This window comes from Eretmochelys imbricata, chromosome 24 (genome assembly GCF_965152235.1).
Source record: "Eretmochelys imbricata isolate rEreImb1 chromosome 24, rEreImb1.hap1, whole genome shotgun sequence".
Taxonomy (NCBI): domain Eukaryota; kingdom Metazoa; phylum Chordata; order Testudines; family Cheloniidae; genus Eretmochelys; species Eretmochelys imbricata.
The window spans coordinates 13,922,864-13,947,177 of NC_135595.1; the positions used below are offsets into that span (position 1 = coordinate 13,922,864).

Sequence of the window (24,314 nt, forward strand, 5' to 3'; positions counted from 1 at the left end):
GCACCACCAGGGGGTTGGTATGTTTGCGTGGAGATGTGTGTGCGTATTGGGGGGGTATATTGTGTGCGGAGGGTGGGGGAGATACCATCGGGAAGCGTGTGTGGGGGTGTGTTGGCATGGACATGTGTGTGTATTGTCGTGTGTGTGGGGAGAAGGTGCCATTGGGGAACGGGTGGGTGGGTTAATGGCATGGACACGTGTGCGTATTGTTGTGTGTAGCGTGTGCGCGGGGAGAAGGTACCATCAGGGAGCGTGTGAGCGGATTGTTGCCAAGGTCACCTGTGCATTGTGGGGGGAGAGTTTTTACGAAAAACTTTTTCACTAGGAGGGTGGTGAAGCACTGGAATGCGTTACCTAGGGAGGTGGGAGAATCTCCTTCCTTTGAGGTTTTTAAGGCCCGGTTTGACAAAGCCCTGGCTGGGATGATTTAGTTGGGGATTGGTCCTGCTTTGATCAGGGGGTTGGACTAGATACCTCCTGAGGTCCCTTCCAACCCTGATATTCTATGAGAGGTCTCTGTGTGCCCAGCCGAACAAGCCACATGAGATGGACTCTCTGCGCCTGGGCTCAGCCCCTCGCTGTACCCGAGTTCAGTGTGAACCCCCGGGTCCAGAACAGGCGGGGAACAGAGCAGAGCTGGGCTCTGAGCCGCCCCTTGGCCAGCAGCACTAACCCGGCTCTACCGCTGCTGGAAATCCCAAGCCTGATGCGCGCAGGCAGCATGCTGGCTGTTGGCACAGCACCAGGGGCTGGCTGTGGGCTTTGTGTGCCTGTTCCCTCCGACTGACAAGCCACTGTCAATCCTACCAGGGGCCCTATGCCATGCCCTTGCTTTTTCCCGATGTCAAATCCCCTGTCTGCCCCTCCCGTGGGCAAGGTCACCCAGGGCTGATCCCGCTCCCGGTTGCCCAATTTCCCCCTCCCACCATCAGCAGGTTTCACCCGCCCATGCTGGGTCAAGCTCATTAATGAAGAGATTAAATAAATGAGACTCCAGCCAGAGCCCTGGGGCACAACACCCCGCCCTGCTCGGAGCCAGGGCAACACCCCTGGTTGCCAACCTGCCACGCTTCCCTAGGGCAACTCGGCCTCTTTCACCCAGCGGCTGGTGCGAGACCCTTGCCCCCTAGAGCTACTAGCTCCGGCGAGCGGGGTGGGGGGCAGTGCTGCGCTCCCTAACCCAGAGCAGCTGCTTCCCTGGGGCAGAGCTAGCCCTGGCCAAATCCATCAGAGACAAGAGCAATGTTGCGTTTTGCAGCATTTGCAGCAGTGGGCACGGTCCCAGCTGTGCACAATTACAGCGCTCAGTGTCATCTTTGCAAGGTGTATCCAGGGGCACTGTGAGCATGGCAGGAAATTGCGAGGGGTGGGGGGGGAGATCAGACAACAGCATGCAGGATCAGCCAATAGTCAACAACAGGCACTGTTGAGATTGGAAAGGCTAAAGCTGGTTAAAGCGTTAAACACAAACTGGTCTCATCCCGTCTAAGGAGACACGTAAGGAGCCTTCAGCCACAGCACTGGTCCCAGGCTGCGGTCTGCTGGCGCTGCCTCTCCGTGTGCTGATGGGCAAGGGAGATCTCACCGGGTTGGCTCGTGTGCATCCCGCACAAGTGACATGTACTGATAAAACCCAGCTCCTTGCAAGCCCAGACACAGAGTCCTTCTCCCTCCAGCCCAATGGCTCTATAACCAACATGGAGCAGCAGGGACATGGGCCAGAATATTAGGAGTTCCCCATGGAGGGGAAAGACAGAGGCCAAACCCTGCTCCAAATCAGGCCAAGCGGTCAAACCCCCAACCCCTCTTTGTGGGCTCAGGCCCAGCCCAGCCAGCCAGGTTACACCTAGTTTGTGAATCCCAGAGCTCCTTTCCTGGCAGCTCTGCAGCATCAAGACTCAAGAGGGAATGTGAAGATCTTGGGGGCCCCTGCCTGCAGGACTTGGGTGCCATGGATCCATCCAGGGGGGTTTTGCTGAGGAAATCTGCTGGCTGCCACAGCCAGGAAATCCTGGGCCCTATGGTTAGAGGGATTCCGTCACCGGCCTGACTGGGAATCAGAGAGATGCAGGGCTGGGAGGGACCTTGGAGGGCAGCTAGTCCAGCCCCCTGCGCTGAGGTGGGACCAAGTAACCCTAGAGCAGCCCTGATAGGGGTTTGTCTAGCCTGGGCTTAGAAACCTCCAGTGGCGGGGATCCCACAACCTCCCTTGGACGCAGAGTCCAGAGCTGAACTCCGCTGGGAGCTAGCAAGTGGTTACTAATATCTACCCTTCCTCTCCCTGGCTGCAGGTTAAGCCCAGTGCTGCTTCTCCTGCCTCCGGCCACAGAGAACAACTATCCCCAGCCTCTCTGTGGCAGCCCTGCATGCGGCTGAACTGTTCTCAGGTCCCCGCTCAGTTGTCTTGTCTCAAGACTAAACATGCCCAGGCTTTCAACCTTTCCTCCCAGGTCAGGTTTGCTAACCCTTAGATCAGTTTTGCTGCTGCTGTCTGGACTCATTGCAACGTGTCCCCATCTTTCCCAAAGTGCCACACCCAGACCTGGACCTAGAACTCCTGCCAAGGCCTCACCAGGGCCGAGCAGTGTGGGCCAGCGACCTCCTGTGTCTCACATCCGACATACCCATTAACACAGCCCAGAACGAGCTTGGCCTGCTTTGCAGCTGCATCCCCCTGCTGCCCCCTTCCACTAGTGATATGCTCCCCGCAGCAGCCTGTTCCACAGTATGTCCCACTCATCAGTTACTGCCTGGTTTGGAGGTGTGATTTCTCCTTCCTAGGTGAAGTACTTTGCACTTTATTCGCCAAGCCGGAGGGGGCGGGGGGACTGGAGCCTCCCATAATGACACCATCCACAGATGTATTTCTAATATTAGGGATCTCAATCCACATAAATATCTGACCATAGGGGGAAGGTGTGTGTGTCTATAGCAGACCCCTGACACTACCCCGCTAGACTCTCTCTCTTGTGATCCTTCCCCAATGTGATCTCTGACTCACATCGCTTCTGTTTTATCCACGCTGCCACTTCTGATTCCTCTACAGTCTCCATATTACTGCTGTACAGCTAGGCTTGGCAGGATTAGATTATTATCGGTAAACGGGGGTGTCACTGCAGACACACTGACAAAAAATATTTCCATCCACGATAATCAGTTTACAGGCAGACTACCCCTGAATAGTGAAAACAGGGACAAATTGGAAATTTAAATTGATGAACATAGAGAATGGTGAAACCCCTAAGCTCATGCAACTGGAAAAATGTAAATCAAAAATCTGAATTAAAAAAAGCTTAAAAGAAACTGATCTTATCCATCGAAATCATAAAACAAAAATAAACTCCTGTCAAGTGCGGGTACAATGCTACCCCCCAACGCTTACCTTTACTTCCATCATTTCTGAACACCCTGTACCCTTCAACTCCTGTTCTGTCACGAGGGCTGGGCCCTGGGGTTCTGCTGGTCCTAAGCAAGCCGGAAGAATCAGATTCTGATTTTTGATCATTTTGGCAGATAATATTAGGGTTTAGTTTTAAGCATTTTTAAAGATTTTTAGCAACTTAAATTTTCACAGTGGCACAAAATTATGGGGTTTAAGCCTCCCCACCCATTTCTATTGATTTAAATAGTCACAGTTGTGAGAAATTGGGGGGGGGATGTCACACAATGGGAGGATCAGACTATTGTTTAATGACAGCGCCAGCTTTAACCCCGTTCCAACACCCCGGGGAACATCCCCAGCCAAAACACACCCGTATGTCACCTGAGCTCCACTTGCATTTTCATTATGCTGCCGAGCTGTAGCAGGCAATTCTCAAGGATGGAGACACTTGGGCGCCAGCCATAGTGAAATCCACGTTTACCTCAGATAATCAAACCCCTGCCAGTCTATATCCAGCGTCACGGCCTGCCCCAGTTCTCCCAGTTCCCTTCTGGCAGCTCTCCCAGTTCCCAGGCTTCAGCATGGCAGTAATGTGCCAACATCTCAGTTGTTTCTCCCTGCCCGCCCATTCCTGACCACATCCTACCCTCACTCTCTCTCCCTGCCCCCCTGCTCCATGCCCAGGGCTCCAAGCTGCCATAAATAATCATTTTCCTCCTATTGAAGCCAGGCGTGGAGATGACAGGAGCATCTGCCCCCTCCTCTCCTAGCTTACAGCCCTGCCTTTCATAAGAGGCTTGATGGCGGAGGGATCCTTCATTATCACGAGCAAGCCGAGGGTTCTTTCCTGCCCCCTGCAGTTATGATTGTACAGAGTGCGCTCAGCTGCCTTTGGAATGTCACTGTACGACTGCTCCCCAGAGGTGGCTGTATCTCAGAGCTGGCTGAGCCGTCCCTATGTGGTGTTCCGTGTGGCTGTTCCCCAGCTGCCCTGCAGATGTGGCTGCATCTCAGCACTAAGGGAGTCGTTCCCGTGTGGCGTTATGTATGGTTGTTCCACAGCTAAACTTCCCCAGGTGTGACTGTGTCCCAGCACTCGCTGCCCCCACCCCTGGTCCATTCCACCACATAGCTGTGCAGCAGTAGCTCTGGTTCTCGCCCAGGCGTAGTTACATGACACCTCTCTGCTCTCCACCCCCGCAGGGAATGTGCACGTCCCCCCAGAAAAGGCAGGAGCCAAGACTATCGCGTTGGGGGTGCCCCCTTTCCTCACATGCTGCTCCCCCCCCACTTCAGGTGGCTTGAATCACTGAAGTGTCCTTCCTTGTCCCCGCTGCCTCTCTGGGCCCCTACACACCTCTCCCCCAGGAACTCACTCCACACACAGCTGCAGAGCCAGCGGGACAGGGTGAAACAGGCCTCAGCTTTATTGATTCTCCTGGAGTGGGGGGCACAGCCCAGGTGGGATCACGGGGCAGAACTGGGTACACGGAGGACCAGCTCCCCCAGCCAGGAACGGCAGCTCTAGCAGGAGGGGCAGCGACTTGACCCCCGCTGGTCCCAGCTGGAGGGCGCCCCCTGGATGCCCTCTGAGCACGCCGGGTGCCATCAGGGGATGCCCAGTGGGATGGTGAAGGACAGGTAGTCGCCCAGCTCGCCCCACCGGGCCCGGTGTGTCTGGAAGATGGTGACCCATGTGGTCAGCACGATCACCCAGAACAGCAGCCCCACAGCTGAGCGCTGGACATCTGAAAGAGACGGAGGGCTGAGTGCGGTGCCCGCCACATGTAGGTCCTGCCCTGATGACCGCTCCCTCCTGCCCCAATAGCCCCCCAGGGCCCTGTCCCCTAGCTCAGGTCCCAATACCCTCTCCCAGTCAACTGGGCACTGTCTTCCATACCCGCTAGCTGCACCCCCAATGCCCTCCTCTTGTCCCCATGGTCTACACTCAATACCCCCTCCTGCCCTCCCAGGAACCACCTGTCATGCCCCTGGTGCCTGCCCCCAAGCTCAGCTCTCCCTACCCTTTCCTTGCCCCCGATACCCTTGGCACTGCTCCCATCACAGAGCCATACCCACCCCAGCCCACTGCAGCTCTGTGCCCAGCCCCAGCCCCCCCACCTCTCAGCAGGCTCTGCCCCACTCACAACTCTTGATCTGCGGCTGCTCGGTGTAGGCGGGTGCCAGGAAGGCCTCGCGGCAGAACCACAGCACGTTGACCAGCCAGAGAAAGGGCAGAAGGGCAAAGCCGCCTGGGGAGAGGGCAGCAGAGAGGGGTCAGGCCCAGGGGAAGTTGACCCCCATCCCATCCTGCTCTGGAAGGCTGCCAGTCAGAGCACTGCCACTAGGAGCTCACAGCACTCCAGGCACCAGCATAGGGGTCACATGGCAGGCAGCCCCAAGGCTGGCGGAAAAACATGGCCCACTGGGTGGCTGCCATCTACACCCGCTGCTCCTCTACTCCCTGCCCCCCTAACCCTGCTCCCCAACCTACAATCCCCACTCCAGCACTCGGGCACTTGCCACATCGCCTCTCCTCCCACCATGCCTGCCCTCCTCTCCCCCCACCCAGTACCTGCGCAACCACCATGCCCCCTCTCCGCCCACCCTGCCTGCCCTTCTCTCCCCCCCACCCAGTACCTGCGCAATCACCACGCCCCCTCTCCGCCCACCCTGCCTGCCCTCCTCTCCCCATAACCCAGTACCTGCGCACCCACCACGCTCCCTCTCCTCCCACCCTGCCTGCCCTCCTCTCCCCCCCACCCCAGTACCTGCGCAACCACCATGCCCCCTCTCCTCCCACCCTGCCTGCCCTCCTCTCCCCCCCACCCCAGTACCTGCGCAACCACCATGCCTCCTCTCTGCCCACCCTGCCTACCCTCCTCTCCCCCACATCCCAGTACCTGCGCAACCACCATGCCCCCTCTCCGCCCACCCTGCCTGCCCTCCTCTCCCCCCCACCCCAGTACCTGCGTAACCACCATTCTCCCTCTCCTCCCCACCCTGCCTGCCCTCCACTCCCCCCCACCCCAGTACCTGCGCAACCACCACGCCCCCTCTCCTCCCACCCTGCCTGCCCTCCTCTCCCCCCCACCCCAGTACCTGCGCACCCACCACGCCCTCTCTCCTCCCACCCTGCCTGCCCTCCTCTCCCGCACATCCCAGTACCTGCGCAACCACCACGCCCCCTCTCCTCCCACCCTGCCTGCCCTCCTCTCCCTCCACCCCAGTACCTGCGCACCCACCACGCCCTCTCTCCTCCCACCCTGCCTGCCCTCCTCTCCCCCCCACCCCAGTACCTGCGCAACCACCACACCCCCTCTCCTCCCACCCTGCCTGCCCAGTGCCCCCTCCTCTCCCCCCTACCCCAGTACCTGTGCACCCACCACGCCCCCTCTCCGCCCACCCTGCCTGCCCTCCTCTCCCCCCCACCCCAGTACCTGCGTAACCACCACGCTCCCTCTCCTCCCCACCCTGCCTGCCCTCCTCTCCCCCACACCCCAGTACCTCCGCACCCACCATGCTCCCTCTCCTCCCCACCCTGCCTGCCCTCCTCTCCCCCCCACCCCAGTACCTGCGCAACCACCATGCCCCCTCTCCTCCCACCCTGCCTGCCCTCCTCTCCCCCCCACCCCAGTACCTGCGCAACCACCATGCCCCCTCTCCTCCCACCCTGCCTGCCCTCCTCTCCCCCCCACCCCAGTACCTGCGCAACCACCATGCTCCCTCTCCTCCCACCCTGCCTGCCCTCCTCTCCCCCCCACCCAGTACCTGCGCAACCACCACGCCCCCTCTCCTCCCACCCTGCCTGCCCTCCTCTCCCCCCCACCCCAGTACCTGCGTAACCACCATGCTCCCTCTCCTCCCCACCCTGCCTGCCTTCCTCTCCCCCCCACCCAGTACCTGCGCAACCACCACGCCCCCCTCCTCCCACCCTGCCTACCCTCCTCTCCCCCACATCCCAGTACCTGCGCACCCACCACACCCCCTCTCCTCCCCACCCTGCCTGCCCTCCTCTCCCCCACATCCCAGTACCTGCGCACCCACCACGCCCCCTCTCCTCCCACCCTGCCTGCCCTCCTCTCCCCCCACCCCAGTACCTGCGCAACCACCACGCCCCCTCTCCTCCCACCTTGCCTGCCCTCCTCTCCCCCCACCCCAGTACCTGCGCAACCACCACGCCCCCTCTCCTCCCACCCTGCCTGCCCTCCTCTCCCCCTACCCCAGTACCTGCGCAACCACCACGCCCCCTCTCCTCCCACCCTGCCTGCCCTCCTCTCCCCCCCACCCCAGTACCTGCGCAACCACCATGCCTCCTCTCCTCCCACCCTGCCTGCCCTCCTCTCCCCCCCACCCCAGTACCTGCGCACCCACCACGCCCCCTCTCCTCCCACCCTGCCTGCCCTCCTCTCCCCCCCACCCCAGTACCTGCGCAACCACCATGCCTCCTCTCCTCCCACCCTGCCTGCCCAGTGCCCCCTCCTCTACCCCCCATCCCAGTACCTGGGCACCCACAATGCCCTATCTCCTCTCCACCCTCCCTGCCTGGTGTCCCCTCTCCTCCTCCTCCTTCCCCCCACAACTCCCTAACCCAGTACCCCATCTGCCCCCCCAACTACAGGGGCCCCCACGCACCATCTCCCCCTGCAGCCTGGCGTTGTGGGCGCTGCCCACTGCCCCATGCCGGGGCCCCCCCGACTCACCCAGGTAGTATTTCCGGCACAGGTTGAGCTTCTCCTCGTTAGGGACCCGCTCCAGGTTCATGCCGGCTCCGGCCCCACGGGCAGCTGGGGGGAGGAACAATGGGGTCAGCCTAGGGGTCCACACACCCCTCGCCCCACTGAGGAGCCCAGAGCACCCCCCCTCCCGTGCAGCCCCCGCTTCTGGGGACCGGGAGCCTAGAGCGCCCCCGTGTGAAGATCCCCCCCCGCACTGGGGACGGGAGCCCAGGGAGCCCCCCCGCACTGGGGACCGGGAGCCTAGAGCGCCCCCGTGTGAAGCCCCCCCCCCCCTGCACTGGGGACGGGAGCCTAGAGCGCCCCCGTGTGAAGCCCCCCCCCGCACTGGGGACGGGAGCCCAGGGAGCCCCCCCGCACTGGGAACCGGGAGCCTAGAGCGCCCCCGTGTGAAGATCCCCCCCCGCACTGGGGACGGGAGCCCAGGGAGCCCCCCCGCACTGGGGACCGGGAGCCTAGAGCGCCCCCGTGTGAAGCCCCCCCCCCGCACTGGGGACGGGAGCCCAGGGAGCCCCCCCGCACTGGGGACCGGGAGCCTAGAGCGCCCCCGTGTGAAGCCCCCCCCCCCCCCCGCACTGGGGACGGGAGCCTAGAGCGCCCCCGTGTGAAGCCCCCCCCCCCGCACTGGGGACGGGAGCCTAGAGCGCCCCCGTGTGAAGCCCCCCCCCGCACTGGGGACGGGAGCCCAGGGAGCCCCCCCCGCACTGGGGACCGGGAGCCTAGAGCGCCCCCGTGTGAAGCCCCCCCCCCGCACTGGGGACGGGAGCCCAGGGAGCCCCCCCGCACTGGGGACCGGGAGCCTAGAGCGCCCCCGTGTGAAGATCCCCCCCCGCACTGGGGACGGGAGCCCCCCCGCACTGGGGACCGGGAGCCTAGAGCGCCCCCGTGTGAAGCCCCCCCCCCGCACTGGGGACGGGAGCCCAGGGAGCCCCCCCGCACTGGGGACCGGGAGCCTAGAGCGCCCCCGTGTGAAGCCCCCCCCTGCACTGGGGACGGGAGCCCAGGGAGCCCCCCCGCACTGGGGACCGGGAGCCTAGAGCGCCCCCGTGTGAAGCCCCCCCCCCCGCACTGGGGACGGGAGCCTAGAGCGCCCCCGTGTGAAGCCCCCCCCCCCGCACTGGGGACGGGAGCCTAGAGCGCCCCCGTGTGAAGCCCCCCCCCGCACTGGGGACGGGAGCCCAGGGAGCCCCCCCGCACTGGGGACCGGGAGCCTAGAGCGCCCCCGTGTGAAGCCCCCCCCCCCGCACTGGGGACGGGAGCCCAGGGAGCCCCCCCGCACTGGGGACCGGGAGCCTAGAGCGCCCCCGTGTGAAGCCCCCCCCCGCACTGGGGACAGGCGGCCTGTCTGCCCCCACCGAAGCACTTACTCGACCTCCTGAGCCCGGCCTAGCGCATGCGCCTGCCTTGCTGCATGCCGGGCGTTGTAGTCCCGAGATCGGTTCCGGCCCGCGGTGCATGTTGGGGGCCGTAGTCCTCCTTCACGATACAATAGGGCGAGCCGCCATCCTGCCGCGGTGCATTCTGGGAGCTGTAGTCTCGTTCTCTGGCGGGACTGGGCAGGGCTCGCTCGCCGCTGTCCCTCTGGTCTCGTCGGTCCCCACGAGCGCGAGGCTCAGGATGGTGCCAGGCGGGGATCCCGGCCAGAACCGGTTTGCGCTACTAGGGGTGGGGACTACAACTCCCAGCATGCCCCGGGGCGAGGGTCAAGGCTGGCAAGGGGTTAGAGGTCAGCTGGACCTCAGCTGGGAGCCGGACTCCTGGGTTCCTTTCCCGCCTTTTTTTTTTTTTTGAGGGGGGTTCTAGTGGTTAGAGCAGGGCGGGGCTGGGAGCCCGGACTCCTGGATTCTATCCCCAGTTTGGGAGGAAACAAAATCCGCAGCTAATTCCAATTTCAAATCACAGGCCCAGGCCAGGTCCCGGCTGCCTTGTCCATCGGGGTGGGGCTGCCAACATTGCATTTAAAAACAGGGGCTTGTTTCCCCCACCCCCTCCCAAAATCAGCATTGTTATTAATTAACACGTTCGCCCGGGGGATTCCGGGCTGCTCCGACCTTCTTGTACAGCGAGGAAGAAACAAGGGACGTCCCTTGTAAGAAGGGGCTGTTGGCAGGCCTCGTTGTGGGGCCCGACCCACGGGGCGGCAACACCTTCGCAAGCCAAAGGCTGTATTACGTCAAGCCTGGAGTCTTTCTTTCCCTACCTTGAGCGATGTCCTGTGTTTATCCCCATCCCCTCCTCCGATTCGTCACAGAGCAATAGTCATGACCAAATTCCCCATTACACGCTGGAGCAGGGAACATGTCTCTCTGCCTATTAGCAACAACAAAGCTACTAATCTTATCACTGGACAAGCGCTTCCCTAGTTTGCCCTGCTTGTGCTTTCAGTGCCCTGTCCTCAAGTCAGGGACATCCCAAAAACACAGTAGCAGGATCTTTAGCACACCAAGAAGGCTGCCTTTGCGCTCTCTCCTGAAAGGGTCATCAAAGGTCTTATCAACCACACTAACCACTATGCCAACAAGTCAATTGTTTATATACAACACGTTAAATGCACTTAGGCCTTTACCCTCTTTACCTAATAGCTGTTTCATGTACATACAACATCCCCTGGCAGTGAGTTCCAAAAGTTGACTGTATTTTGTGTGAACTACTTCCTTTTGTTTGTTTTAAATCTGCTGCCTATCAATCTCATCAGGGGACCCCTAGTTCTTGTGATCTGTGAAGGGATAAACAACACCTCCCTAGTCACTTTCTCCACACTTATGCTTTGTAGACCTCTATCATATCCCCCCTGAGTTGTCTCTTTTCTAAGCTAAACAGTCCCAGTCTTTTTAATTTTGCCTCCTATGGAAGCTGTTTCATCCCCCTCATCATTTTCATTGCCCTTCTCTGCAATGTTTCCAATTCTTCTGTAGCTTTGTTGAGACAGGGCGACCGGAACTGTGACCAGACTGCTTCCCAAGTCTTTCATCTTCTCTTTGCTGGCTCCTGGGTGCTTTCTTAGTCAGTGTTTGTGAAGCAGAATCAGGGTCCGAGGTGGATTTTGGAGCCGTTGAAATATCGCCTTTTACTCCAGAAACTCGGGTCAAAGGGCAAAGTTTCCTGAAGGCGCTCCTGCGGAATGCAAGGGTTACACCCAAGACACGTTCTCTGGATGCTGCACAGGGCCAGGCTCAAACTCATGCCATGCGAGTGCTGTTCAAGTTCAATGGCCAAAGCATGTCACCTTGAGTCACCCCACTGTGGACATAGCAGCCCCGCTGGTTTTCAAGAGAGCCCCAAGCGCCTGTCAACCCCTTTGGCTCATCAGTTTGGCTCAACCCTTGCAGGAGAGTCAAACTTCACCCTGAACAATTTTAACCATGAATAGATTAGACAGAAACCTCAGAATTGACCTCTCTAAGGGGTTTGATTATTACAATAGTGTGTAGGGTGGGAATACGGGTCCCAGGGCTCCAGAAGTAGTTTTTGTTAAAAGTTTGGTGGTAACTTTTTCCAACATCATTTGACCCTCCTGGTTTCAAACCCGGCTGTTACCAAGACAAATGTTTGGTGTTTAGGCCCATGCATATACATATGGTCACCAACATTCACCAGCAATGGCTGATTTGTCAACCCTGCGTGCGGGAACTTGTCAGCAAAATCAAAGGGTTTGGCATAACTCCTGCTCAGTCTATTCAGACCAGAAATGAGATGACACGCACCATGGTCTTAACACCTATTGGACCCTGATTGCAACTTCTCACAGTGTTTAGTCATCTGCCTCTCAGAACATTCGAACTATGTTAATCATGACACAGAAAAAAATTCTTTTTCCTGTAATATGTGAAATCATTTTCTCATTTTCTCACATGCTTAGTGTTTGTTTTATTGTACACGAGGCTTTGTAGTTAGACTAGAATTAACATAGATGTGATGGGGATGGAGTTAGATGAGGTGGTGGTTTATGCCACTCAGATTGGGTCCAGTTGAAGGTAAACCATGGAACCAGTTGTAAATCTCAAGAGAGCCATGCCAGTTTCCTGCAGTCACTGCATTATTTACCATTATTTTATTTCTTGAGTAAAGAAGACGTGTGTGATTGCATAGAATAAGGAGGCAATAGCCAGTAGAAAGAAACTGCATGATGTCAAATGCAGTGAGACCATTGACAGAACAGAGTCCGTCTTCCATTCAGAACAGATAGTACCAGTTGCGTGGCACAGAAATCGTTGTGCCCAACCCGCTGACAAAGGCAAAATCCACTGGTTACAGAAAGCAAGCGCGTCTGCAACTGATGGAACACGTGTGGTGAGTGCAGCGATCCCAGTAAAAGACACCAGTGTCTGCCCTACTAGACAGTCTGGTTCTGTGACACCGATGGCCTAGAGATGCTGTGTGGTTTTGTCCAGAAATGCTCCCTAAGCAGAGACTCTGCAATTGCCTTTGAGATCAACGACAGAGAACAAAGGCAGCCGCCTTTGACCACAGAACAAGTGTTTGTTTTGCTGGTGTGAATTACCACATAACTGCTGAAGGGCAGAGCCACCTGACTTGTTACATCCCGTTTGCGAGGCCTGTGAAGAAAAAGAGGGAGGGCACCAAAAATCCCTGACACAGCCGTGCTTCGGCTTCCAAGTGCGCTCAGGCAGGCAGCCACTGACGGGTGAGGCTTGGAGCTAGCTGAGGCTTGGCACAGTTACAGCAGGAAACTGGCATTGCCGTTCCACGTGCCTGCATCAGTCGTAGGTCGTCACTCAAGGAGAAAATTCCAGGCTCCTAGCAGGGCTTCAGTTCAGTTCCTTCCATCGCTTGTGTGAGGGATTTTCGCCAAGCTGACGAGACGGCCAGCCCTGTTCCCCAGCCCAGTTAGGACGTGTTTCTGTCACTGGGACATGTGGGATTGAACATTCCAGGAGATACTTTGTCACAACGGTTTCAATGTCAGTGGGGACACTGGGGCTGCTGGCGGTTGGGAGCCTGCACATGTTCCTCCGCTGGCAGCGAGAATCTCATCTGGAGGGTGGTGCTGGTGAAGAGAACCTGAAACAAGAGTCAGTGAAAGTCAAGGTGCCATGTGTGGCTCAAGACACGGCATGTGTGGGAGTGGTGGAAAGCAATGGACCCAAAGCCTTTGCTTCTGGGCGCACCCTCTGCCAGGCAATGAGGTCAGAGCAACGTGTTCAGCTTTGCCAGGCTGGCCACGTGCTTGTGACAAAGGAATCCCAAAGGTGGGTGCAGCCCTCGCAGAGGAAGCTCTGCACAGTTCGGAAGTTGCTGCCACAGTGCTGCCACCCCTCCCAGCCTGTGTCCCAGCATGGAAGTTGTCATAAATATAAAGGGAAAGCTAACCACCTTTAAATCCCTCCTGGCCAGAGGCAGAACCCTTTCACCTGTAAAGGGTTAAGAAGCTAGGATAACCTCGCTGGCACCTGACCAAAATGACCAATGAGGAGACAAGACACTTTCAAAGCTGGAGGGGGGGGAGAAACAAAGGCTCTCTCGGTCTGTGTGTTGTTTTTGCCAGGACCAGAGCAGGAATGCAGGTTAACTCCTGTAAAGGGCAATCTAGTTAGATATGCATTAGATTCTGTTTTGTTTAAATGGCTGATAAAATAAGCTGTGCTGGATGGAATGTATAGTCCTGTTTTTGTGTCTTTTTGTAACTTAAGGTTTTGCCTGGAGGGATTCTTTGTGTTTTGAATCTGATTACCCTGTAAGGTATTTGCCATCCTGATTTTACAGAGGTGATTCTTTTACTTTTTCTTTAATTAAAATTCTTCTTTTAAGAACCTGATTGCTTTTTCATTGTTCTTAAGATCCAAGGGTTTGGGTCTGTGTTCACCTATGCAAATTGGTGAGGATTTTTATCAAGCCTTCCCCAGGAAAGGGGGTGTAGGGTTTGGGAGGATTTTGGGGGGAGAAAAGATGTTTCCAAGTGGGCTCTTTTCCTGTTATATATTTGTTAGATGCTTGATGGTGGCAGCAAAAAAGTCCAAGGGCAAAAGTTAAAATAGTTTGTACCTTGGGGAAGTTTTAACCTAAGCTGGTAAGAATAAGCTTAGGGGGTCTTTCATGCAGGTCCCCAGATCTATACCCTAGAGTTCAGAGTGGGGAAGGAACCTTGACAGAAGTTTGTTTGCTATGCGGCCGATGCTATCGACATCAACGATGCTTCTCTGGAGGGCAGAGACCCGGTCCGTGCAGCCCTGGTCGCTGCTTGCCAAAGGGGGGCGTGTCCTGAAAGACCTAAAGCCACCATCCAACAGCACACTCAGTATATGCCTGGAGGCAGCCGACACTGTTGTGCTGGCCAATGGCAAAGCTAAAGCTGTTTGCAAAGCATGGCGCTCTGAGTCCGTAGGAGCTTCTGCTACAGCCTTTATCACTAAACCTCTGAATGAGGCGGAAGGACACATCTCAGCCAATTGCACATGAGAACGGGCCCAGAATCAGCTGCCACTGGAGACCTGCCAATCATTCAAGCCTCTTCCCATGAGCTAGACACCCTCGGTTCTGTTGCGAGGAGATGCAAATGGGTCCTCAGTGCTTGTGCAGTGGACGGTGGTTCTAAGTGTTGAGGATGCAGAAGCTGGGACTGGACAATGGGATGGATCACTCAATGATTGGCCTGTTCTGTTCCCTCCAAAGCATCTGGCACCGGCCACTGTTGGAAGACAGGATACGGGGCTAGGTGGACCATTGGTCTGACCCATACTGGCCATGGGCTGTAAACTGATAGAACTAAGATGGGCTACTCCAGAACACAGAGAGTGGCTTAGTCTGTGATTCACAGGCCTCCACGTCTCAATGGAGTTTCCAACCCTACTCGGCCAGCACAGCACACTTAAGGGGTCGCAGATGCCTGGACTGAAAGTGGAGTTCTTGGCTCAAACTCAGTGGAACAAGCTCTGAATGGCAAATAAGGAAACGTGTCATAATAGGGGACCTAATAAAATCAACCGGCCCCATCCAGCAAAGCTTCTTGAAATAGTACAGCATTAAAGTGTGCGCTTAACTTGCGTGCATGAAAGTGTTTATTGCAGGGTTGTTGTAGCCATATTGGTCCCAGGATATTAGACAGACAAGGTGAGTGAGGGAATAGCTTTTATTAGATCAACTTGCTTTCGAGCTACACGGAGCTGCAGAAGCGATATTGACATGAAGAAGAGCTCCACACAGCTCAAAAGCTTGTCTTCTTCATCAGCAGAAGTTGGTCCAATAAAAGATATTTATCTCACCCCCCTTGTCTCTCTACTTAACGTTCAGTCAAGACAGTATTTTCACTTATTTTTAAAACAGGTGGTTTCAGCTTTCCAAGAGTTTAATCAGCTTGTACTTTTGTTTCATGGTGCTGATGCTCCAGGTATCAGATCCACGTAAACAGGCTCTTTCATGTAACTGTAACTGGGGAATCCTCACTGAGCGGGTGTGTATCCAGTGGGTCCCGCAGGGAGCAGTTGTGGGCCCTGCACTACTTTCTATCTTTATCAATGACCTGGAAGGAAACATAAAATCATCCCTGATACAGTTTGGGGGAGTGGGAAATACTGCAGAGGGCAGGGCACTGATACAGAGCAATCTGGATCTCTTGGTAAATGGGTCGCAAGCAAACGATATGTGTTTTAATAAGGCTAAAGGTCAATGTAGCCATCTCGCAATATGGGACGTTGGCCGGACTTAAAAAAAGGGGGATGCTCTCCTGGGAAGCAGTGACTCTGAAAAAGATTTGGGGTCATGGTGGATAATCAGCTGAACACAAGCTCCCAGTGTGATGCCGTGGGCAAAGAAGCAAATGTGATCCTGGGTTGTAGACATGGAGGAATTTTGAATAGGAGCAGAGAGGTTATTTGACTTCTGGATTTGGCCCTGGTGCAACTGCGGCTGGGATCCTGTGTCCATCTCTGGTGCCACAACTCAAGAAGGATGTTGATAAATTGGAGTTGGGTCAGAGAAGAGCCAAGAGAATGATTAATGGGTTAAAAACCTCCCTTAGAGTGAGAGACTCCAGGAGCTCCATCTATTTAGCTAAACAAAAAGAAGATTCAGGGGTGACTTGATCTCCGTCTATAAGTTGGGGAACAGCTATTTAATAACAGGCTTGTCAGTCTAGCAGAGGAAGGTTGAATATGATGCAGTGGCTGGAAGTTGAAGCTAGACAAATACGGACTGGCAATAAGGCGTAACTTTGCACCAGTGAGAGTAGATGTGGTATAACTTGACTTTAGTAAAGCTTTTGATAGTGTCTCACATGACCTTCTCATAGACAAACTAGCGAAATACAACCTAGAATGGAGCTACTGTGAGGTGGGTGAATAACTGGTTGGAAAAGCTCCTCAGGGAGTAGTTCTCAGTGGTTCCCAGTCAAGCTGGAAAGGCATAGCCAGTGGGGTCCCGCAGGGATCGGTCCTGGTTCTGGTTCTGTTCAATAGCTTCACAAATTTGGATAGTGGTACAGAGAGCCCACATATAAAGTCTGCAGATGATGCCAAGCTATGAGGAGTTGGAAGCACTTTGGATTCAAATTCAGCATGACCTGGACAAAGCGGAGCAATGGTCTGCAATACCTAGGATGAAATTCAAGAAGGGGAAGTGGAAAGTATGACACTGAGGAAGGAGCAATCAATTAAATCCCAGCCAGGCGAGGCCAGACTAGGAAGGAGTACTGGGGAAAGGGATCTGGGGGTCATAGTGGATCACAAGCTAAATATGAGTCAACAGTGTTACATTGTTGCAAAAAAAAAGCTAACACCATTCTGGGATGTATTAGCAGGAGTGTTGTAAGCAAGACAAGAGACGTGATCTACAACCCATCCTGGACAACAATCCCTCACTTTCACAGGCCTTGGGAGGCAGGCCAGTCCTCGCCCATGGACAACCCGCCAACCTGAAGCATATTCTCACCAGCAACGACACACCGCACCATAGTAACTCTAACTCAGGACCCAATCCATGCAACAAACCTCAATGCCAACTCTGCCCACATATTTACACCAGCCACACCATCACAGGACCTAACCAGATCAGCCACACCATCACCGGTTCATTCACCTGCACGTCCACCAATGTAATATACGCCATCACACCATCACCGGCTCATTCACCTGCACGTCCACCAATGTAATATACGCCATCACACCATCACCGGCTCATTCACCTGCACGTCCACCAATGTAATATATGCCATCATGTGCCAGCAATGCCCCTCTGCCATGTACATTGGCCAAACCGGACAGTCCCTATGTAAAAGGATAAATGGACACAAATCAGATATTAGGAATGGCAATATATAAAAACCTGTAGGAGAACACTTCACTGGACACACAATAGCAGATGTAAAGGCAGCCATCCTGCAGCAAACAAACATCAGGACCAGACTTCAAAGAGAAACTGCTGAGCTTCAGTTCATTTGCAAATTGGACACCATCAGCTCAGGATTAAACACAGACTGTGAATGGCTCGCCAAGGACAAAAGCAGTTTCTCCTCCCTTAGTGCTCGCACCTCATCTGCTAGAAGAGGGCCTCATCCTCCCTGACTGAACTAACCTCGTTATCCCTAGCCTGATTCTGGCTTGCATATTTATACCTGCCTCTGGAAATTTCCACTACATGCATCCGACGAAATGGGTATTCTCCCATGAAAGCTTATGCTCCAATACGTCTGTTAGTCTATAAGGTGCCCCAGGACTCTTTGCCGCTTTTACAGATCCAGACTAATACGGCTACCCCTCTGATGCTAGACACGAGAAGTAATTCTTAAGCTCTCCTCCTCGCTGATTAGGCCTCTGCTGGTGTATTGTGTCCAGTTCTGGGCGCCACACTTTGGGGAAGCTGTGGGCTGTGATGAAGTGGGAATTTCTCCTAGTGCTTTGGGTGAGAACCGTATGTGCATCAGTTTCCCCCATGTGCTGCATGGGGCACCTTATTTCCCGTCTGAATCTGTCTAGTTTCAATTTCCAACAACACCAGATGGTGTTTGACCGTCCCCTGCTGGCTAGAAGAGCCTGTTATTAAAGATCTGTCCCCCAGGTTCTGATAGTTGGGGATCAGACCACCCCGAACCATCTCTGTGTTACGCGAGGGTGAGCTCCTTGGTCTGTCCCTCTCGGGCAGATTTTCTAAGCTTTGAATCATTCTTATGGCTCTTCTCTGACCCAGCTCTGATTTACCCACATCCTCCTTGGATGCTGGGCCCCACAACAGGACCCAGGATCCCAGTTGTGGTTGCACCAGAGCCAAATCCAGAGGTCAAACCACCTCTGCTCCGCACTAGCTTTTTGGGCTGCAGCATCGCACTGGAGCTCATGTGCAGCTGATTCTCCACCACTACCCCACATCTCTTCCAGAGGCTCGGCTCCCCAATCCCGTAACTCCGGCCGATGTCCCACATTCCCAGATGGATACATTGACCTTTAGCCATGTTAAAACACGTATCGTTCGCTTGCGCCCGGATTGCTCTGTGTCAGTGCCCTGCTGTAGCGGGGTGGACACCCGCTTGGGCTCAGAGGGGTTTAGAACAGCGCTGGGAGAGGGCTGTTGTAGAAAGCAGCGGGGCTGATTGGGGAAGCAGCCTCAGCTGGGGCCACGCCCCAATCAGGGCCCAGCTGGCTCTATAAAGGCTGTGAGCCAGAAGCCCAGGGAGACTCTCTTTCTGCCTGTAGAGGGAGAAGGGCCTGGCTGTAAGGTGCCAAGCTGGACACCTAGTTTGGAGCAGGGCTGGGGAAAGGCCAATGGAGCCTGGGAGCTCCAGCCTAGGAAAGCCCCAGGCTGAGGGCCTGGTAAGGCCTATTAGGTACGGGGGTTGCAGGGGCAGCCATGGGTAGGCAGAGGCAGCAGGTCCAAACCCCCTCGCCTGTGATGAGTGGCTCATACTGCAGTCTGCCCCAGGGCGCAGGGGCTAGCTGGTGACTGGCAGGAGCCTATGACTGAGGCAAGGTAGGGATAGTGGGTGGGGGGTTCCCCTGGAAGGGAGAGACCCAGAACTGTGGTGTACTGCCAGGGGACAGCACCCCGTGAAAGGGGCACCAGGGTACTGGGGGGGACACAGGAGCCAGCAGCAAGGCGAGATACCAGCCTGAAGAGGGCGCTCCAGAGGCTGGAATGCTAATTCCCCAAGACGACCAGCAGGAGGCGCTGCCGGTGAGTCTGCGTCTCGCTGCCCTCTTCAATATTTCCCACTCCCCCAAATTTGTGTCAGCTGCAAACTGTCCAGGTCACTGCTAAAGATGTGACCTAGCAGGGCCCAGAACCGCTCCCCACAGGACCTGTTGGAAACACACCCACTCGGTGCCTATTCTCTGGTTACAGTTTTACCTTGATGCCTGTCTGCCTGTTTCTAATCCATTTACTGTAGACCACGTTAATTGTGCATCGTTCTAGCTTCTCAATCAAAATGCCATGTGGCACCAAGGTGAAGGCCTGTTAAAGTTCCTGCACCTCAGCACCCTGGTCTTTATCGGCCAAACTTGGCAAAGAAGGTATCCAGAAAGCTTGGCAAGATTCATTTCGTCATCCCCTTAGCGCTGGAGAGCCCAGGCCTTTGTCGGCCGTCCTATTACTTTGCTGGGATCAGTGTCAGACTGGCTGGTCTAGAATTACTCCAGGGTCCCATTTACCCTTCTGAGACATTGGCACAAGATTCGCTTCCGTCCTGTCCTTGCCCACTGCGCTGAGAGTTATTGACAGTCTGCAGTCACGGTCCAGATGGACCCTGCCCCTGCTGCCAGAGCCTGAGAGAGACAAAACCCAGGGGCTGGCAGCAGGAACCACAGCTGCAGCCCTACAGGGAATGGTGGCACTCAGCCAGCCTGGGGCATGGAAATGTGCTGGCACTGCTGGGCAGCACCGGGAATGGCTTCTGGTCCCCTGGCAGGGGCTGGCCAAGTGTGACGAAGCAGGTGGGTTTTTTGTTGTTTTCAATGGTTTGCATGCAGAGGGAGTGGGACTCAGTTTCCCTGGGTGTTACTGGTTTAACAAGGTGGTGGGGGAGGGAGTTTCTGGTTACAGAGGACCAGCAAACGGCCTGGAGGATGGACACCCCAGAGACTGGTCACCGGGAGGCCCAGCTCAGGAGTCACAGCTGGTTCTGGCCAGTGGGAGGACAATGGGCTGCGGAGAGAGGACCCCGGTGACCTGACCAGCCGGTTCCAGCCAGAGGGGAAACAAAGGACGGATGAGAGAAGAGGCTGAGAGGAGAGGAGGCCCAGGCGACCTGTTTACCTGGGAGAGAAGACAAAGGACAGAGGCAGGACTCGGGGGACAGTGATATCAGATGCCCAGCTGGAAGGAGGGGAAGAGGAGAAAGCAGGGGCTGGGAAGAGAGAGCAGGCAGACCTCCTGTGTGACACTGGCTGAGAGTCACTGCAGGCTAGAGACCAGGGTTGCTTTGCTCCCTCTAGGAGTGGAGGCCCAGGGGGTCCAGAGTGAGTGGACTCCCTGAGGGGGCCCGCAGTGAGAGATGTGCTGAGGGCTCAGAGGGGTGTGGTTCCAGGAGGCGAAGGGGCCTACGCCTTAAGCCCAAGAGTGGACCCCCGAGAAGGGCTGTCGCGCTGAAGGGGGTTTCCCCCAGGGACCGTACGGAGCCGAGAGAGAGCATGAGTCCTGTGAGTCTGTGACACCAAAGTCAAGAGCAGCTCCCACATCTGGGGGCAAATGGATCTCGGGCCAGGACATGGTAGAGACTCGGCAGGTGCGGGGGAGGAGGGGAGATAGTTGTCCCAGAGGCCCCCCACCCTGGGAGCAGGATTCCTGGGGGACAAGGCACCAGCCCCAGCATGCTGCAGAAGGAGATTAAAGCAAAATATCAGGGGCGGGTGCAGGGCCAGGCTCAGAAGGGATCCGGGGATGGAAGAACCGTGCCCGGCAGCGTGAGCAAACTTGGCTTCGCTCCTCCAAAGGAACCAAGAGGGTCACGAACCAGGCAATGAGGGCTCAGGGGGAAAAGCTGGCCAGAAACCGCAGGCTGGTGCCTGCCAGGTACAAACAGGCACCGGGCAGGCATTTTAGTTGGTGGCAGGAACGTGCTGGAGGGGCCAGCCCGGCTGGTCGGCGGGAGGAGCACAGGCTGCAGCCAGGCCCCGGGGATGGGGCTCGGGCTGGGCAGGGGCTCTGCAGGGCCAGAAGGGAGCGCGCTGGGCCTGGCTGGGCTCTGAGTCCGCACCTGGGTGGGTGGATTTAACTGGCAGCTGGAGCCGGTTGTGGTTCCCAAAACTCTCCACAAGGGGAAGCCAGAGCTCCAGCACCACAGGATCAGCCCTGTCCCAAGGGAGCGAGTGTTTCATCCCGCAGGGCGGCCAGTGCCCCCCTCTCCCGACCCGCAGCCCCCGGCTAGCCCAGCCCTGCCCCCCAAGCTCTGCCGGTGCCCCTCACTCCCAACCCGCAGCCCCCGGCTAGCCCAGCCCTGCCCCCCAAGCTCTGCCGGTGCCCCTCTCTCCTGACCCGCAGCCCCCGGCTAGCCCAGCCTTGGCCCCCAAGCTCTGCCGGTGCCCCTCCCTCCCGACTTGCAGCCCCCGGCTAGCCCAGCCTTGGCCCCCAAGCTCTGCCGGTGCCCCTCCCTCCCGACTTGCAGCCCCCGGCTAGCCCAGCCCTGCCCCCCAAGCTCTGCCGGTGCCCCTCCCTCCCGACTTGCAGCCCCCGGCTAGCCCAGCCTTGGCCCCCAAGCTCTGCCGGTGCCCCTCTCTCCCGACCCGCAGCCCCCGGCTAGCCCAGCCCTGCCCCCCAAGCTCTGCCGGTGCCCCTCACTCCCGACCCACAGCCCCTGGCTAGCCCAGCCCTGCCCCCCAAGCTCTGCCGGTGCCCCTCTCTCCCGACCCGCAGCCCCCGGCTAGCCCAGCCCTGCCCCCCAAGCTCTGCCGGTGCCCCTCTCTCCCGACCCGCAGCCCCCATGCTTCGGCTGATGTGCTGCGCTCGGTGCCCGTGCCGTTAGGTGAGTGGCGGCGGACGGGGCATTTCCAGGAGCTGGTGAGGCCAGGCACCGTCATCACCAAGGCCCCGGCAGCATTTCCTGCCCCCGCCCCAGCGCTCGGCCCCCCCGGGCGTCACTGACAGGCTGAATCATCGCCCAGGCAAAGGGCCCATTTCCAGGAAACGAAACCCCGCAAGAGCCATTTTGCTGACCTGCCCCCACTCGAATCTCAGCCCCCCCCGCTGGAGGGCGCAGCACGCAGCCCCCCTTCCTCCCCTTGGTAACCAAGCTCCGCCCCCGCTTGTGCCAGCCGCTTCTCCCCACCCCGGCAAGATGGGGCCGGTGCCCCCTAGAGGGGCAAGACCCTGTGGCCCATTCCCAGTCCTCCTAAGCCAGCTGTAACCCCCCACCCAAATCTCGGGACCAGATCAGAATTTTTTAGGGATCCGCAAACAAAAAAAGGTTGAAATCCCCTGAGCTGGGAGAGCGGGATCCCTGGGGAAAAGGGTCTTGGGTGCAGATGTGGGAGCAAAGCGCCCCCTAGTGCTGCAGTGCAGTATGGGCACTGACTGTGTGAGGAGAGTGACTGCTATTCACAGCCTGCCCCCCCCCCCGCTGGGCCCCCGCCCTGCTCCCTGCAGCCCAGCCCCCCCCCCCCCCCGCTGGGCCCCCGCCCTGCTCCCTGCAGCCCAGCGCCCCCCACCCCCCCCGCTGGGCCCCTGCCCCGCTCCCTGCGGCCTAGCGCCCCCTGCTGAGCCCCTCAGTTTGGAGTTTGCTGCTCAGTCTCCCATCCAGCTCCTGACCCCTCCTGTGTGTGGCTGCCCAGGGCCCTTTGATGGCCCCTAGTCCCATGACAGCAGGGTGGGATGGGGGCCGCGCAGGAGCAGGGGGGTTGTTATCACCATAGCGATGGCTCTGCAGCCACCTCCCTTGAAGCAGCTGTGGCTAGAAACCCCCTTGCTGGCGGGGCAGGAAGGGGTACTCCAGGGGGTGCTGAGGGTGTTCCCGGAGGGGCTGGTTGAGGAGACTTGGGGGTGGGGGGTCGTAGCCCCAGGCCAAACCCGGTCTGAAATTGTCTTGACATCTAAGGCAGACAGGTTCAATTGCCCAGCCACCCAGCCCCATTCCCTACTCCCTGTCCCCACCCTGGGGCCAGATGAGAGCTGGCTCCCCCCGGAGGGGAAAGACCCCATATCATCCCATTCCTCCCCTCTGCCCACAGCCGAGCCTGATGCTGTTCAGCCCCTTGGCTGGGAACCCCAGGCCTGCGAGGGGGTTAGTGGCCTGCCCCAGAGAGAATCCACCAGGGGGGATGCAGCAGTCCCCCCTCCGCCAGCCGTGAGGCCCTGGGGCTCCCCCTCCTCCTTGATGGGTACCGCGGGCGGCGGGGAGGGGGGAAGATGGGCGGCAATGTCTGCTAGGCCCTGCGGTGACTCACCCGGCTCCTGCCCTCGGGACAGTCCCTAAACCGCCCAGCCACTGGGGCTGAGTCAGTCGGGGGGGGGGGGGCGGGCTATGGGACCAGACGTGGGTCACAGCCAGCCCCGCACCAGGATGGGGGATGCCATGGGTCACAGCGAGCCCTGCACCAGGATAGGGAGGAGCCGTGGGTCACAGCCAGCCCCGCACCAGGATGGGGGGAGATGTGGGTCACAGCAAGCCCTGCACCAGGATGGGGGATGCTGTGGGTCACAGCCAGCCCCACACCAGGACAGGGATAGCCATGGGTCACAGCCAGCTCAGCACCAGGATGTGTGTGTATAGGAGGAATCCATGGGTCACAGTAAGCCCCACAGTGAGATGGTGGGGAGCCATGGGTCACCTCCAGCCCAGCATCAGGACGGGGTGTGACGAAGCTGAGGATTTTTGTAGTGTTTTACATAAATAGCATGTGCACGCCTCAGTTTCCCTGTGTGCTGCATGTTTAACAAGGTGGTGGGAGAGGGTTTGTTGTTGCAGAGGACCAGGTATGACCTCGCCTAGCAGCTGGGACCCCCGGACAACGAGCTGGAGATGGGGAACCCTAACAACTGGTGACCTGCTGACTAAGAGGCCCACCCCAACTTGGCTGTCAACTTGTTCTGGCCAGTGGGAGGACAAAGGGCTGAGGAGAGAGGACCCCAGCAACCTGTTTACCTGGTACGAAGACAAAGGACAGGGGAGGAGCTGTTGGGGCTGGTGATATCAGACGCTCAGCTGGGAAGTGCAGGGTCTCTGGACTGGAGAGGGAGAGCAGGCAGAGCCCACCCAGATGCAAGGGAGGCTTAGATGTACGGTGCTGTGGGAGGCCAGGCCTGAGGGTCTTGAGAGCTTC

The 24,314-nt window shown here is 57.6% G+C and overlaps 1 protein-coding gene across 1 annotated transcript; it reads right to left on the reverse strand.

The window, feature by feature from the left end:
- Positions 1-4,786: 4,786 nt before the first annotated feature.
- PSENEN (presenilin enhancer, gamma-secretase subunit) lies at positions 4,787-9,562 on the reverse strand. The gene is made up of 4 exons (XM_077841072.1): positions 9,486-9,562; positions 8,086-8,169; positions 5,530-5,634; positions 4,787-5,130 (listed from the first exon to the last, which is right to left on the reverse strand). Exons 2-4 carry the CDS (start codon positions 8,144-8,146, stop codon positions 4,991-4,993), a joined length of 306 nt encoding a protein of 101 aa, XP_077697198.1. The 5' UTR covers positions 8,147-8,169; positions 9,486-9,562; the 3' UTR covers positions 4,787-4,990.
- Between the last annotated feature and the right edge of the window lie 14,752 nt (positions 9,563-24,314).